The sequence below is a fragment of the Chanodichthys erythropterus genome, chromosome 22 (assembly GCF_024489055.1).
Source record: "Chanodichthys erythropterus isolate Z2021 chromosome 22, ASM2448905v1, whole genome shotgun sequence".
Lineage (NCBI taxonomy): Eukaryota > Metazoa > Chordata > Actinopteri > Cypriniformes > Xenocyprididae > Chanodichthys > Chanodichthys erythropterus.
This window is the reverse complement of record NC_090242.1, coordinates 3,895,168-3,912,098: the sequence shown is the minus strand read 5'-3', so window position 1 is coordinate 3,912,098 and position 16,931 is coordinate 3,895,168. Positions and strand designations below refer to the sequence as shown.

The 16,931-nt window shown below is 38.6% G+C and overlaps 1 protein-coding gene across 5 annotated transcripts in view; it reads right to left on the bottom strand.

Annotated features, from left to right (window-relative positions):
- The window catches only part of ebf1b (EBF transcription factor 1b), a 183,848-nt gene that overhangs the window by 18,257 nt on the left and 148,660 nt on the right, over positions 1 to 16,931 (bottom strand). The window contains exons 16-17 of one of the 5 annotated variants that reach the window (XM_067375549.1): positions 15,429 to 15,497; positions 8,842 to 15,289 (exon numbers count right to left, since the gene is read on the bottom strand). The exons of 2 other annotated variants lie outside the window; for them this stretch is intronic. In XM_067375549.1, the coding sequence (XP_067231650.1) occupies positions 15,430 to 15,497 (68 nt within the window). In that variant the 3' untranslated portion in view covers positions 8,842 to 15,289; position 15,429. Of the gene's footprint in view, positions 1 to 8,841; positions 15,290 to 15,428; positions 15,498 to 16,931 lie in introns of those variants that run through there. 2 more of the 5 variants (XM_067375548.1, XM_067375550.1) reach the window with 2 other exon arrangements.

Below are 16,931 nucleotides of genomic sequence, written 5' to 3'. Positions count from 1 at the left end.
GGATGGCTGCCACTTCAGAGCCTCGTTGTGAGATGGCCGCTGCCACTTCAGAGCCTCGTCACAAGATGGCTGCCTCCACTTCAGAGCCTCGTCGCAAGATGGCTGCTTCCACTTCAGAGCCTCGTCGCAAGATGGCTGCCACCATGCCTGAACCCTCGGTCAAGATGGCCGCCACCATGCCAGAGCTCTCGGTCAAGATGGCCGCCGCCACACCTGAGCCCTCAGTGGTAATGGCCTCCACACTGAGAGTGCAGCACATGTCATTATGGCCACAGCACTTCTGTGTGTGTGGGTGGACGGCACACACGCCAACTACAAACAATGACTCTGCTCCAGTCCCCGAGTCTGCTCCAGTCCCAGAGTCCGCCCCAGTCCCCGAGTCCGCTCCAGTCCCCGCTCCAGCTCCAGACTCCACTTCAGTCCCCAAGCTAGCTCCAGACTCCGCTCTCACCTGTCTGCACCTCCCTCATCACCTGTCTGTAAGGTCTCCAGAGCGCCCGCCCTCCCTCCCCGGTTGTTCCATCCACGGCGCAAGGACACGCCTACTGGGAGGGGTGGGGTACTGTCACAGTCTCCGTCTGTACTGGACTCCATTTCCCATCATCCTCACTGGCCGTCACCTGCACTCACTCCACCATCAGCTAATCACACACCTGTTCCCTATCAGCACCTCATCACACCAGACTTTTAAGCACACCACTCACCTCCCTCAGTTGTCCAGTCACTGTTGTTTTTTGGATGTGCTTGCCTGCCGTTTGATTTATCATTAAACCTTTGAGTTCTATTTGAAACCCACTTCTCCTGCCTTCTTCCTCCTATGGTCACATACCATGACAGCATCCAATTTATCATTATTTAATTCCTCAAAATTAAATGCAGCAAAAGATCAACCAGACAGGATAACACAAGATAAAGGCTGAACTATATTAAAATAATTTCAATGTACAATAAAAGAATCATAAATTCATAGATTTCAACACACTACACTTTATGGACTCTTAATCTATGCGTTTCCTCAGCAAACGCGAGATCCAAGCCACTCGATTCTTTATTGTATATTCTTTTCTTCCCTCAAGAAAGTCAACATCAGTGGGGCTAAAACTCCCAATAGTGCATATCTTGTACACTTTAGGACATTTTATGAATGAACACAGCCCGCCCCTTTTTTATATATAAATATAGAGAGAGATGACCATGTATGCTCCTCATACACAGGAGATGAGGGTGGCGAGTCCTCAATTCTCCTGTATTGATGCTTAGCATATTTACCTTGAGCGGTAAGCGTCCTTGTGCCCTTGAGTGCTGACAGAACATGCTCAGTTCCCAAACAAGGCAGGGAGGAGCACACGATCTAAATGTTTGTTTGCTTGCCATAATATCTTATGCTTGTGACTAACACAAACCGAGCACTTTCTGAGGCAAAGAAGCTAATGCCGGTCATTCTAGGTGTGCATTTATGCTTTCCTGGTAGTGATGTCACCCGCCCATGATGTTCCGTCTTGCCATTGGACTAGTTGACACAAGTGCTTCAGATGCAATCACGCAGAGGCGTTCCCAAAGCGTTATTGACACAGCGTTGAGTTCCCTCAAAAGAGAACATATCTCCATTATATTGTCGTTTTCTGCTCGTCTGGCACCTTGCAACAACACAACCTTGTTTCTGCAGCAATTTTCAGCATGTTTCCTATAACAATATCTGATGTTTATATTCTATGTGGCGTGAGAAAGTCACATAAACCACGCAAAATCCGATCAGAGCAGTCAGTCTGAAATGCAAACCACATATGAATGTAACTCGAAACGGATTTGTAAAAATCACATTTCACAATCACATCACATTTCACTATATTTCAGATTTCAATCGGATATGCACAAAAATCGGATTTGGACTGACAGTCTGAATGTAATCTATGTCAGCTCAAACACATTTTGCTGAATATATGCACACGTTATATGTAGTTTAGATGGATTAGAAATTGTTATCGGGACTTATTATGCTTAAATGATCTGATTTTAGATGAACCCAAGGTAAAACATTGAAACACAATACAAAACTTGATGAGAGTAAAGTGATTGATTGGGATGTTCACAGTGGTGAGCCACGATTTCCTGCCAACACTGAGATGATGTCATGCACCTGTTGGTCAGTGTAGGTGCACGTATATATCTTTATTGAAAGCTGAATAACACTATTGTCTTCTGTAGCTGAACTGATCTCATTTCATAATTTATGAACTTTACACAGTTATTGAACTGTACTGAATTAACACTAAAATAACTTGAGCAGAATAATGACCTTATTGTGTTCTGTAGACCTGCTTTACAGCAGAATTTGAATTTGTCTAATATTTGATGCAGTTTGCATCACCCATTGCTATTTTCCTGTTTATTACTGTGAATCTGCTTTGAAACAATCTGTATTGTATTAAGCTTTACATAAATAAAGGTGACTTGACTTTTTAGTGAGTGGGTGTTTGTGTATAGGTGTGTACGCTGACAATCAGGGGCATCGTGCTTCTATTTTTATGTACTTACGTATATGTATATGTGTACAGTGGGTACGGAAAGTATTCAGACCCCCTTAAATTTTTCACTCTTTGTTATATTGCAGCCATTTGCTAAAATCATTTAAGTTAATTTTTTTTTTTCCTCATTAATGTACACACAGCACCCCATATTGACAGAAAAACACAGAATTGTTGACTTTTTTGCAGATTTATTAAAAAAGAAAAACTGAAATATCACATGGTCCTAAGTATTCAGACCCTTTGCTGTGACACTCGTATAATTAACTCCATTTCTTCTGATCATCCTTGAGATGGTTCTACACCTTCATTTGAGTCCAGCTGTGTTTGATTATACTGATTGAACTTGATTATGAAAGCCACACACCTGTCTATATAGGACCTTACAGCTCACAGTGCATGTCAGAGCAAATGAGAATCATGAGGTCAAAGGAACTGCCTGAAGAGCTCAGAGACAGAATTGTGGCAAGGCACAGATCTGGCCATGGTTACAAAAAAATGTCTGCTGCACTTAAGGTTCCTAAGAGCACAGTGGCCTCCATAATTCTTAAATGGAAGACGTTTGGGACGACCAGAACCCTTCCTAGAGCTGGCTGTCCGGCCAAACTGAGCTATCGGGGGAGAAGAGCCTTGGTGAGAGAGGTAAAGAAGAACCCAAAGATCACTGTGGCTGAGCTCCAGAGATGCAGTCGGGAGATGGGAGAAAGTTGTAGAAAGTCAACCATCACTGCAGCCCTCCACCAGTCGGGGCTTTATGGCAGAGTGGCCCAACGGAAGCCTCTCCTCAGTGCAAGACACATGAAAGCCCGCATGGAGTTTGCCAAGATGTTGAGAAATAAGATTCTCTGGTAACCAGGCATAAGAAAATAAGAAAACCAGGCACTGCTCATCACCTGTCCAATATAGTCCCAACAGTGAAGCATGGTGGTGGCAGCATCATGCTATGGGGGTGTTTTTTTCAGCTGCAGGGACAGGACGACTGGTTGCAATCGATGGAAAGATGAATGCGGCCAAGTACAGAGATATCCTGGATGAAAACCTTCTCCAGAGTGCTCAGGACCTCAGACTGGGCTGAAGGTTTAACTTCCAACAAGACAATGACCCTAAGCACACAGCTAAAATAACGAAGGAGTGGCTTCACAACAACTCTGTGACTGTTCTTGAATGGCCCAGCCAGAGCCCTGACTTAAACCCAATTGAGCATCTCTGGAGAGACCTAAAAATGGCTGTCCACCAACTTTTACCATCCAACCTGACAGAACTGGAGAGGATCTGCAAGGAGGAATGGCAGAGGATCCCCAAATCCAGGTGTGAAAAACTTGTTGCATCTTTCCCAAAAAGACTCATGGCTGTATTAGATCAAAAGGGTGCTTCTACTAAATACTGAGCAAAGGGTCTGAATACTTAGGACCATGTGATATTTCAGTTTTTCTTTTTTAATAAATCTGTAAAAATGTCAACAATTCTGTGTTTTTCTGTCAATATGGGGTGCTGTGTGTACATTAATGAGGGAAAAAAAATGAATGAAATGATTTTAGCAAATGGCTGCAATATAACAGAGTGATACAACTTTAATGGGGTCTAAATACTTTCCGTACCCACTGTATATGTATATGTATGGATTAAAGGCTCGATTGATTGGTTTATGCTGATTAAATAATTAATTTAATCAGATGTTTTAGTTTAAGGTCAAAATAAATTACAATTTGTGTCCATAATTGGGATTGATCCATATTAATCCAAAGATATTTTATAGTGGAGTGATTGTTGCACTCTATATTTCCGCATCCCATATTAACCTTAGTCCCTACATACAGAGTAAAACTGACCCGGAATCAGCCATCCCCTCCCACTCATTAACTCTACGAACATCCCAAACCTTGGCGGGTCTGCGATGATTTTAACAACCCTGCTGTCAGTCAGGATAAATAGCTCTCCATCCCTGATTGTTAAATTATGCCCTCTATTATTCATCAATCTGTTCAGTGGCTGCATTAGAGGAGTGGGTAGGTATGACAGACAGACAGAGGGAGAGACGGGGGCAGCTCACAGGGGTTAAATGCAGGAGGGAAGTGGCAAGACACACTCACACTGATCCATTAGCTAATGGAAGCCTAAAGCACTGTCACTTAACCCCCCGTGTTCCCATCATTGTCACACACACCTCCAGGCTGTGTGTGTGTGTGAACATGTGTGCACACAGTACACTTGAAGATAATAAAAAGAAGACCAAGTGTAGTATCCATGTTTTAGTGTGTAAAATAACTTTTGAATATGATCCATGCACACTCAACTGGTACTAATATGGAGCAAGGAATACCTAACAAAAAAAAAAAAAGAAAAAGTTTTTTATGAATGAGTCATTTTATAATTCACTCAACTGATTAATTGAAAAACAGATGCATTCAGCATGGAAACATGTAACTGCAGGAAGAGCAAGGCTGGATTGGTAATTTCATAATCTGGGCTGACGCACTTTGGGGCTGATACAAGTGATTTTTTTTTGGACTGGCCTATCATGCAGGGACAGCAGCATGTTTGATTGTGTAATATATAATATATGTGTGCACAATATTGTTAAAAATATAGATATTTCGAAATGTATCGATACTGAAATATCTGAAATGATTCGGTACCCATTTTCCCTAGTATTGATATACTAGCTGAGCGATCTTGCTCTCTCTTCTCTTCTCTTCGACGGCGAATTGACAGTTTGTTACACACCGCCTCCTCTCACTCACTCGCCTCATTTGCTCTGGCTGAATAGTGCTTTTACAGAGCACAAATTTCAGCACGTGGTAGCGGGTATTGCGCATCATTTTACTAATTTCTGCAGGTTCCGTTCTCACACATAAACACGCACACCACTGATCTACTGTGTATAAGTTGCAAACACACAGAGCCGCCTCTCAAACAGTTTGCGAGTACCCATGGCTTATTGCACTTAAATGGTCAAATAGTTAATATTGTGCCATAATTAAACAAACAAATCCAGCATCTTGCAAACAATCTTGCAAGCATCTTGGTGTCTGAATGGACCGATTCTGGATCGTAGTGGTGGGTCGTCAGGACCAAAAATGCCAGGGCTGATATTTTGTCCAAGTCCAGCCCTGAGAAAGAGTAATTGAATCAGCCACTCAAACCAATTGTTCAAAAACACTGATTCATGCAAAAGTATTGTGTTTCAACTATATGCTTAAATAACGGCACCTCTTGTGTTGTCATTCCCCTTGTAGCACACACAAGTGATGATTCTCTGTCAACCAATCAGCGTACTACAGTGAGTCTAGCTCCCTTTAGGTATCGGAATACTGTGCTAGGTACCTCAACGGAAGGGTCCCAAAAAAAAAAATAAATACTGTTTGTTATTTTGGTACCATTCACAACTTCTGATAATTGAAGCAGAAATAATTGCGTACTGTACCATACCGCTTGGTGGAAACAAGCTGTAGTAAAGTTAGTTGATGTGGGAAGAAGGAGGTGGGAACCGGCGAATGTTCAACACACTTTTAATAGATAAAATAAACAAATACAAAACGAAAGTAAAATGCCAGCAGTCCCTTACGGCTGACAGCCGGCCTGTCATGATCACCGTTTGCTCCTGTCAGTTCCCGGACTACACTTCCCACAATCCTCCCTGTCAGTCACATGTTCACATCACACCAATCACCTGTTGCCACATCCACCCTAGCACACCACACTGATCACCACACCCAGCTGCTGCTCATTATCAGGACTATAAAGGACTTCCACTCACACCACCTCACCGCAAAGTATTGTTTAACATTCATGTTGCAATTTCTGAGCGTTTTTCCCTGTTTGCCTTTCTGTTCCCGACCTTGTCTGTTTCCTGTGTTGATTCTCTGCTGCTTGCCTTTGGACCCTTGGATTGTTTATTGTTTCTTGTTTTACGATATCTGCCTGCATTTTGACCTACCGCCTGTACCCTGACTACGTCCCTGCCTGTCCTTTGCTGTTCCTGTTTGCCCCTGATTAACTCTGCCTGTACAACCATCCTCACTGTAAATAAACGCTGCACTTGGATCTCCTGCCTGAGCCTCTCTTTCATGACACGGCCACACAAACATAATAAAACATAACATAAAATCCAGGCCTGGTCCTCTCTCGTCCTTCACTGTCATCACTCCTCCTTTTATGCTTCCGGAGCTCCTCCGTGAGAGATAGAAGACCGATGCTCTTTAGCAATCACGCTACTGGCCTTGCGCCGTTCCCTCGCGGCTCTCGCATGGCTCTCGCGTACCCCCCATTGCCCCTCGCAGGCTGCCGCTCGGTACTCAGCCAGCCGAGAGGCTCTTCCTCTGCCATGCGATGGTACTGGACACTCGGTGGACAGCTCGATCCTTCTCCGGCGATGGCTCCTCCGGCTGAGGGCAGCCGGCAGAGAGTCTTCCGTTCATGGCGGACAACAGCAGGCTCTGGCCCACGGTGAACGGCGGCGACTCCTCCACTCCCTCTCGGACGGTAGCCACCCCAGCTCTCCGTCCCACCTGTTGTACGCTCGCTCCAGCACCACCGCCTCGGGCAGCCACTTGCGGTCTTCATTCTTCCTCGCTGCCCGACCTCCTCAGTACAGCGATCCCCCTCAACAGCGAGGGCTCTCTCACAGCATGTCCCTCCTTACTCCCGAGTTTCGGCACCTATGTAGTAAGGTTAGCTGGTGTGGGAAGAAGGAGACGGGAACTGGCTAACGTTCAACACACTTTTAATATATAAAATAAATTCAAAACGAAAGTAAAATACTGGCCGTGAGGGACAAACATAATAAAACATAACATAAAATCCAGGCCTGGTCCTCTCTCATTCTTTCTCGTCCTGCCATGCTTGTCACACGAGCCATTAGGGGAAAAAAAAAAGATTCAGTGGGGTTCTAATAGAACCCTATGGCTCTTGACTCGATTTTAAAGACGTTCATGACAAAGCGGTTCTAAATAAGGAGAAATGTCAAAAATGATTGTATAATACTTTCATGTTTAACTTGCCATATTTGAAATGGGTATATAGTGATAAAGCATGAAAATTAAAAATGTATTAAAACAAAAAATAAGAAACTAAATCCATAAAAGGATCCTATGGTGGGAACCCCAGAATGGTATGAAGCACCTGACAGAACCCTTTTAGGTTCTATATTGAACCTTTTATTCGAACAGTGTATGTTGTGCTAGTATAAATAATGATGTTATCTAGACTGGATGTGCCAACAGAAGAAGGATGCTTTGTTCTACTTCCGATGTACATTACTTTTTGAAACGTTCATTTTGACGTGTCCAGTGTAAACAGCCTCAAGGAATTGCAGAATTTTGTCCTTAATTATTACAATATACACAAGGTTGGTGTGACTGCATGTTTATACAGACAACAAATAAAACATAGCTTTTTAAAAACTCCTAGGTACTTTATTTGATTTTATTTTACTTCTGTCATATACCTCAAATCGAGTGATTTGTTTTGGAAATATGTGCTTTTACTTTACAAAGTGATCTGACTTATAAATAGAGTAAAGATATTCCATCTAGTGAAATTCATCTAAAATACAGAACACTCATCATGGCAGTGAGCACCACTCACATTTTCTTGAGAGAATGTCATAAAACTCCAGTTATATAATTCTCTCTTACAGGACAACTCTTGGACATCAGAGAATCCAGAGAATTTCAACATACAAATTAAAATGAACCAGACAATCAGCTCAAGTGAAAGGAAAGGACTATGGAAAATAATTGGGGGGAAATGTAAAACCACTGAATTTCCACAGAACTCAAACTCCTGTACAGTAAATGTACTGTGAGGTCAGTGGACAGACATTTGTCAAGCCAGTCATTTCATTACAGTTTATAGATGAGAGTATATCTGCTGATGACTGTAAATGTAAATGATGAATCAATTAAGTGCCAAATGCATTTTAATTTAAAAAAGGACCAGAGCCATCATTAATATGTTAAAGCGACAGTGGGCATATTTTTTATGCCAGAAGGATGTAATATATTAATGAACTAGAGTCATTAAAATTGTCCATATTACTAATAAGGGGCACTTAATATCTGATGCGAATATAAATTAACTTCTACTCATATTGCAAATGACAGGCTTGTGAAATGCAGTAGTCTGAAGCCCTGCACTATAACAATTTCTTTATTTCTATGTAATAACTGCTTTATTACAATGTCATAAATACATTACCTATTAATTTCCCTCAACAACTAGTTTTTAAGCAGCAGCATCTGTGTTTGTTATTTAACATTAGATTTTTTGAAATTAAAAAAAAACACAAAGAACAAAGAGTCACAGACAAGAGAAACTTTAATTAAATATTGTGAAAGTCAAAAAGTTATTTTACAGCTCAAAGGTAATTAAAAAATGATCATCTTTACAGTAGTTTCTTTTTATATTTTTCACCAGTAATAACTGCCCACTGAAAGTCCAGTCTACAACAATTATGCAATCAACAGGAAAAATAGTAGCAGACTTCTTTTCCATTTGGACGTGTGGCATAATAATCAATAAATCAAGTGATAACTTTGCAATTGATGCCCACTTAAATAATAGGGAAAGCCACATAAAAGTTTTTTATGTGATGCACTGAAACAAGAATGGGATGAAACTCATTAAGACGTGACAGTGGAGAGGAGCCGCATGGAATGACATGTACGAGCGAATAACTGTATAGACTCTTGTGCTGTTACTCCATAGTTGAACTTGTTAATTTATTTTTTCTACCCAAACAATCTAAATACATTTTTTAAAAATAAATAAATAATGTAAAAAAAGAGAAATCTGCATTAAGACATTTGATTGTTGGTACACTTCCATGAGAAAACAAGGATTGTAGAATTATTGACAAGGGAGATAAAGGAACAGATATGTGTCTTATTTTCCCTTTAAAATGGGGGGAAAATATACAAAAAGAGGGAGATATTTCTGTATATTTGATGAGAATTAAAATAATAACTATCCTTTTCTCTCTAAGTTACAGAGAGGCAAAATTAAATGATTATTATATCGTTTACCTGGTGAATATATTCTCAAACTTCATTGCATTAAAAGTACATATTATTTAACAAATCTTGCCATCTGAAACAAAATGGTATAACAACAAATTTTCATAAAGAAAAAAACCCAATCGCTCTGTGCGAATGGACTAAAAAAACGCGGTTGTTCTTTGACATACAAAATTACTATTCACATAAAATTCAAAAATCACATTTATGGACACAAATTGGCAGATGACGAAAAATAAAAACAGATCATCGCCAAACGATGAGCGAAAACACACAAACATGAAGACAGTTTGAAGCATGTACAATTTCAAGCGATACATACAATATTCTTATGGATATCCTACATATACCCCTTTGTGATCATTGAAACCTCAGAGCTTAAGCCAATGAGATCTGCTAAATATGTCGTAAACATTATATCAGTGACACTAGGTTGTATAAAGCTGCCTTATGACTCCATTCTGATGTATAAATATATTTAAAACAATGACTTTGGCAAAATAAAAGAGAATTACAAAATCAAACATATTTATCAGTCTGTACAAAGCATACAAGTTACAACCCAAAGTAATGTCTTCATCTAGATCTTTGATCATTTATGAGAGGGGTGCAGAGCTTTCACAGTGCTGACTGTGGCATAACATCCAAACCCCTCATGTCCTGACCGCACAATCAGACTGATCTGCATCCGTAGTGGCCCAAAAACGGGGCGACAGGTCTGATCAGATGGGGTCACGGACAGCAGGGAGGAAAAATGTTAAATGAAAAGAATAAAATGCTATTAATCATTTAATGTGCATAGTTATAATTTAATGGTTATTTTAATTGAATTCAGTGTCGGTTTTGAGGACTTTCAGAGCTGTGTTGTGAAACCGCTTGAATCCAATGAAAACTCTAAATCTACAAGAAAAGCAAAATGGCTCCAACAAGCAGTAAATACTCAATCGTTTATCTCCTCGATCCTTCAGTCTGAACAATATCTGCCTACTGGAGTAGTCCATCGCAAACTAAATGATAAAAATCATCAGTTTTTCTACAATAAAAACAAATTAAAAGGAAAAAGGTCTTTAGAATGGCATAAAACTCACTTTTGTTGTCCACACTCCACAAAAACAAATACTCCATAAGAGAGTAGATATAAAAAGGAGGCAGCAATCATTTTACAAAGTTTGGTGTTTGACCACCTTGTCTCTGTATATACTGTAATGTGTACTTGACTATTTTGTCTCATGGGTGTGTGTTTAATCTGGTGTTACACAATGAGAAAACTGGGTAGAGATGACAATGAAATGCCAAATGTTGCCTTCAAGTCATGTTGGAATGATCATACTTGAGTGAGAAACTTTAGCTTCTTTTCTTTAAGCCCTTAAGTTTTTCTGAGATAGGGTTGTGTCAAATAAAAATCATTGAAGCAAATTGGTATTGATCTTAATAACTAAAAAAACTGACTGTGAATATTTTGAATGCATTTTGTGTGCTAGCGATCAAGAACGGCAATAAAACTAAACCGAAAACACTACTTTTGTGCGACAAAACAATATAAGAAAAATAAAACATAAAGCACTAGGTACATGGCTTACAGGCACCTTTTGCTTTTAATTTTGTTGAATTGGTACAAAAAAGTGCATGGAAGCTTGTTTCCACCAGGGAATAAAAGATAAATAAAATTAAACTGTGACTTCATGTCTCGCAATTCAGACTTTATATCTCATAATTCTGAGAAAAAAAGAAAAAGATTGCGAGATATAAACTTACATTTCTGACTTTTTTCCTCGCAATCGTGAGTTTATATTTCGCAATTCCTGCTTTTTTCTCAGTTTGTGATATAAACTCATAATTGCAAGTTGTAAAATTGTGAGATATAAACACAATTGTGGGAAAAAAATCAGCTGACAGTTCTGAATTTTCTAACTTGCAAATGTGATTTTATATCACAATTCTGAGACAAAAGTAGGAATTGAGAAAAATAAACTCACAATTGTGAGAGAAAAAAATTAGATATAAACAATTGCGAGAGAAAAGTCAGCAGACATTTTTGACTGTAACTCGCAATTCTGACATTTTTCTCATAATGGCAAGATAAAAACTCACAATCGTGAGTTATAAAGTCAGAACTGCGAGATAAACAGTTGCAAGTCATAGTCAGAATTGCGTGATATAAACAATTGTGAGTTATAAAGTCAGAATTGTGAGATATAAACAATTGCGAGTTAGTCAGAATTGCGAGATATAAACAATTGCGAGTTATAAAGTCAGAATTGCGAGATATAAACAATTGTGAGTTAGTCAGAATTGCGAGATATAAACAATTGCGAGTTAGTCAGAATTGCGAGATATAAACAATTGTGAGTTATAAAGTCAGAACTGCGAGATATAAACAATTGTGAGTTATAAAGTCAGAACTGCGAGATATAAACAATTGTGAGTTATAAAGTCAGAACTGCGAGATATAATCACACAATTGCGAGTTATAAAGTCAGAATTGCGAGATATAAACAATTGTGAGTTATAAAGTCAGAACTGCGAGATATAATCACACAATTGCGAGTTATAAAGTCAGAATTGTGAGATATAATCTCAGTTGCGAGTTATAAAGTCAGAATTGTGAGATATAATCTCAGTTGCGAGTTATAAAGTCAGAACTGCGAGATATAATCTCACAGTTGCGAGTTATGAAGTCAGAATTGTGAGATATAAACAATTGCATGAAAAAATCAGCAGACAATTCTGACTCTGTAACTCGCAATTCTGACATTTTTCTCATAATGGCAAGATATAAACTCGCAATTGCAAGCTGTAAAGTCAGAACTGCGGGATATAAACAATTGTGAGTTATAAAGTCAGAATTGCGAGATATAAACAATTGCGTGTTAGTCAGAATTGCGAGATATAAACAATTGCGAGTTATAAAGTCAGAATTGTGAGATATGAACAATTGCGAGTTATAAAGTCAGAATTGTGAGATATGAACAATTGCGAGTTATAGTCAGAATTGTGAGATATAAACAATTGTGTGAAAAAATCATCAGACAATTCTGACTCTGTAACTCGCAATTCTGACATTTTTCTCATAATGGCAAGATATAAACTCGCAATTGCAAGCTGTAAAGTCAGAACTGCGGGATATAAACACAATTGTGAGTTATAAAGTCAGAATTGCGAGATATAAACACAATTGTGAGTTATAAAGTCAGAATTGCGAGATATAAACACAATTGTGAGTTATAAAGTCAGAATTGTGAGATATAAACAATTGCGAGTTATAAAGTCAGAATTGTGAGATATGAACAATTGCGAGTTATAAAGTCAGAATTGTGAGATATGAACAATTGCGAGTTATAAAGTCAGAATTGCGAGATATGAACAATTGTGAGTTATAAAGTCATAATTGCGTGATATAATCTCACAGTTGCGAGTTATGAAGTCAGAATTGTGAGATATAAACAATTGCGTGAAAAAATCATCAGACAATTCTGACTCTGTAACTCGCAATTCTGACATTTTTCTCATAATGGCAAGATATAAACTCGCAATTGCAAGCTGTAAAGTCAGAACTGCGGGATATAAACACAATTGTGAGTTATAAAGTCAGAATTGCGAGATATAAACACAATTGTGAGTTATAAAGACAGAATTGCAAAATATAATCTTACAGTTGCGAGTTATAAAGTCAGAATTGAGAGAAATAAACAATTGCGTGAAAAAAATCAGCAGACAATTCTGACTCTGTATCTCGCAATTCTTACTTTTTTTCCTCATTACGGCAATTGCAGGAAAAAAAAAATAATTGTGAGATAAAAAGTCGCATTTAGCTTTTTTATTTATTTTTTTTGTTCCGTGGCAGAAACGAGCTTCCATGCTTCACAGTAAGTAAAAAGAAAAGAGAGAGAAATGTTTTTTTATGTCAACATATGACAAAAATATTTTTTTGAAGACTTGAAGGCAGCATAATCTCAGCAAATGGAATATGAGTGCGAAAATCAGGACATGACAATAACAATGCAAAGGAGCCAAATTTCTCCCTTTGGCATTTAAAAATCGGTTTTTAACCATGGTAAAAAAAAAAGGCATAAATTATATCTTCGCTGCCACAGTTTAAATATAAATTCACATTGCTGGCACATTTTGTAGACTTGATTGACCAAAAGTTCTTCAAAATTCAAAAGCAATTTAGCAAATTCAGTGGGACATTACTGCGCAAAAAATCACCTGCAATCCTTCATTAGCATCTAAAATCATAAATAGAAACCACTGCAATATCGTGTCAGGTATCATTTCATAAAAGGGTGGTACACGCAGAAACACACAATTATGATGGTAAATCAATAACTACGTTTTTAAAATAAATAGACCTCTCATGTTATAGTGTAGATGGCGCGGGTGAGCGTCGTCTGTGCTGTCGCTCCTTATCTTAAAAAGTGTCTAGAAGGTGAGTACAAATTTCAACATCAAAACAGGGAGGTACAACAGTTCAGTTCAATATTTTTTCTCGTATCGTTCTTCCTCTATATCTTTTTGTTTCAAAGCAGATTGTGTTAAAAAGGGCCTGAGTTTGTAGTTTTTCATCCTTCAGAACAGGACCGCGAGGTCAGTCCAGCGCCGGAGTTTTCTGCACACGCTCAGTGAGACCAGTGGCATGAAAGAGCATGTTTCATCTCTCTGTCTGCACGCAAACACACACGCGCACACACACACACACACACGCGCACAGACGCAACCTACATGGGAGGAACGATCATTCCAGGGATAACTGTGAAGAGACAGAGACAGGAATAAATTATATTTTAAAATATGTTAAAATAAGAAACAGCTTTTTTAATTTTGATGATATTTCATAATATTACTGTATTGTTTTTTATCAAATAAATATACAGTCTTGGTGAGCATAAGAGGAAAAAACATTAAAGTGTATGTAAGAGTCTGAGTCGTACAGCAAAGCCAGCATCGCTATACGAGACTGGACATCGTTTCATATTTTCCGCAGTTATTAATAGTTCTTTAAACCCAGCAATCTGTTTCCACATCTGTGTAACAAACCGTGGCCCTTTCAGATGAGGGATAAATCTTAAACTCTTTCAGTGTCAATGCAAAATTGGCACAAACTAGACACTTCAAGCGGTTGATTAAACGTCTCAACTGACTCCTAATTGTTTGCAAGCAGTTAGCTTCATTGTTCTGGGCTTGTAAGGCCATGTTGGCCATGGTGTGCACCACTACAAATTAGAGACAGTCTAATATCACGTACACTGAAATTCATTCCAGAAACGTCACTCTCTTTAATATGAGTTAGGCCAACATGGACTTTTAACATGAGGAAAATGCTTAGCACTGCAGATCTGACTCAACATGAGTTTAGCAACTGCTGACAAACTAGAAAAAAAAAAAGAGAGGTGAACTATTCTGGAAGGGTTGTGTTCTCTAGGAAACTGCTGGAGGTGAAACACAACACCGAATATATGCTCACGCATGCTCACACATAAAATTGACACACAGTAACATCATTTTGGATGTAACATGCTCTGCAGGTTTATGATAAAACAGAACTGGAGTGTGATATATGGGAGACATGTGGTATTTAAAGGTAAAGTGTGTCATTTCTGCACTATTAGCATCAACAAATTGAATTGCAGCAATAATGACAAACAGTTTTCAAACAGGTTTCTCAAACATTCCTCATGTCTGTCATTGGTTGGACAAACAGAAAGTTCCACCTCCAAATCACGCAATCGGAATTTCTTATACCTGACACTGGAATTGGAGAAAGAATTTAAAAGACAAAAATTACACACTTTCCCTTAAAAAAAAGCTTATTTGTTGGAATGGATGGATGGATGATCAGATACAGAAACATGTGAGAAGTGGGAGGAGTAATGGATGAGTAACATACTTCAGGAGAAGGCCAGGCCCTGGAGTGCGCTGGCTGTGGAGTACTTGTTAGAGTCGACAAAAGACTGATCTGAGGGCAGTGGAGAGAAGAAGAGGGGAAAGGGAAAGAAGAGAAAGAGAGAGGTTAATATCAGACCGAATGATGGGTGAGTATATGGTCAAACGGAAGATTAGACATTCATGCTTCGGATCCTTACTGGACTTTAGTGATGTAACACTACCATTCAAAAGTTTGGGGGCATTAATACTTTTTATATGGACGCATTAAATTAAAGTATTAGTAAAGACTTTCAAGTTGTTACAAAAAAAAGCTTTTCTTTTGAAATTTCCTAAACAATGTATGATGGTTTCGCCAAATGTACACTGGTTATAATAAGAAATGATTCTTGAGAACCAAATCAGCAAATAGGAGATTTCTAAAGGATCATGTGACACTGAAGAAAGGAATATATACATTTTAAAATATATTTGAAATGAAACAATATTCACAACATTAATGTTTTTACTGTATTTTTGATTGAATAAATGCAGCCTTGGTGAGTAGAAGAGACTTCTTTCAAAAACTCTTACTGACTCCAAACTTTTGAACAGGAGTGAATGCACAATATAATCATCTCCAATCAGTCTCTTTCTTGCAGTATTGTTTTATTGGAGTGATGCATACAGCAGAATGCAAATTATTTAAATCATTCTGACATAGTTTCCATTTCTATTGCAATCAGTACTGTGCGTCACTATCACCAAAACATCATTATTGTCGAATTTATGACTTCATTACAGATTTACATTTAAAAAAGCATTGTTAAATGGTTAGTTCACCCAAAATTTAAAAAAAAATCATCATCAATTAATTACCCTCACGATGTTCAAAAACCCATAAGATTTCGTTCATCCTTGGAACACAAATGAAGTGAAGTCTAAGAAATTTCTGTCTCTCCATTGACAGTCTATGCAACTACAACTTTGTCACTTCAGAAAGTTCATAAAAAGATCGTAAAACTAATCCATACGAATCAAGTGGTTTTGTCCAAATTTTCAGAGACATGATCAATTCATTTGAAGAACAGATTTAATTTAGGCTTTTATTCACAAGAATGACCCAATGAGGTTCATTCTTTATTCACAATCTCGTGTTACGTGCCGCGTAATACGAGAATGAACCTCATTGGTTCTTGCTGAAGCTCAAATGTGCTGCGTAACACGAGAATGAACCTCATTGGTTCTTGCTGAAGCTCAAACATGTTGCGTAACACGAGAATGAACCTCATTGGTTCTTGTGAAGCTCAAACGTGATGCGTAACACGAGAATGAACCTCATTGGTTCTTGTTGAAGCTCAAACATGTTGCGTAACACGAGAATGAACCTCATTGGTTCTTGTTGAAGCTCAAACATGTTGTGTAACACGAGAATGAACCTCATTGGTTCTTGCTGAAGCTCAAATGGGCTGCGTAACACGAGAATGAACCTCATTGGTACTTGCTGAAGCTCAACTGGGCTGCGTAA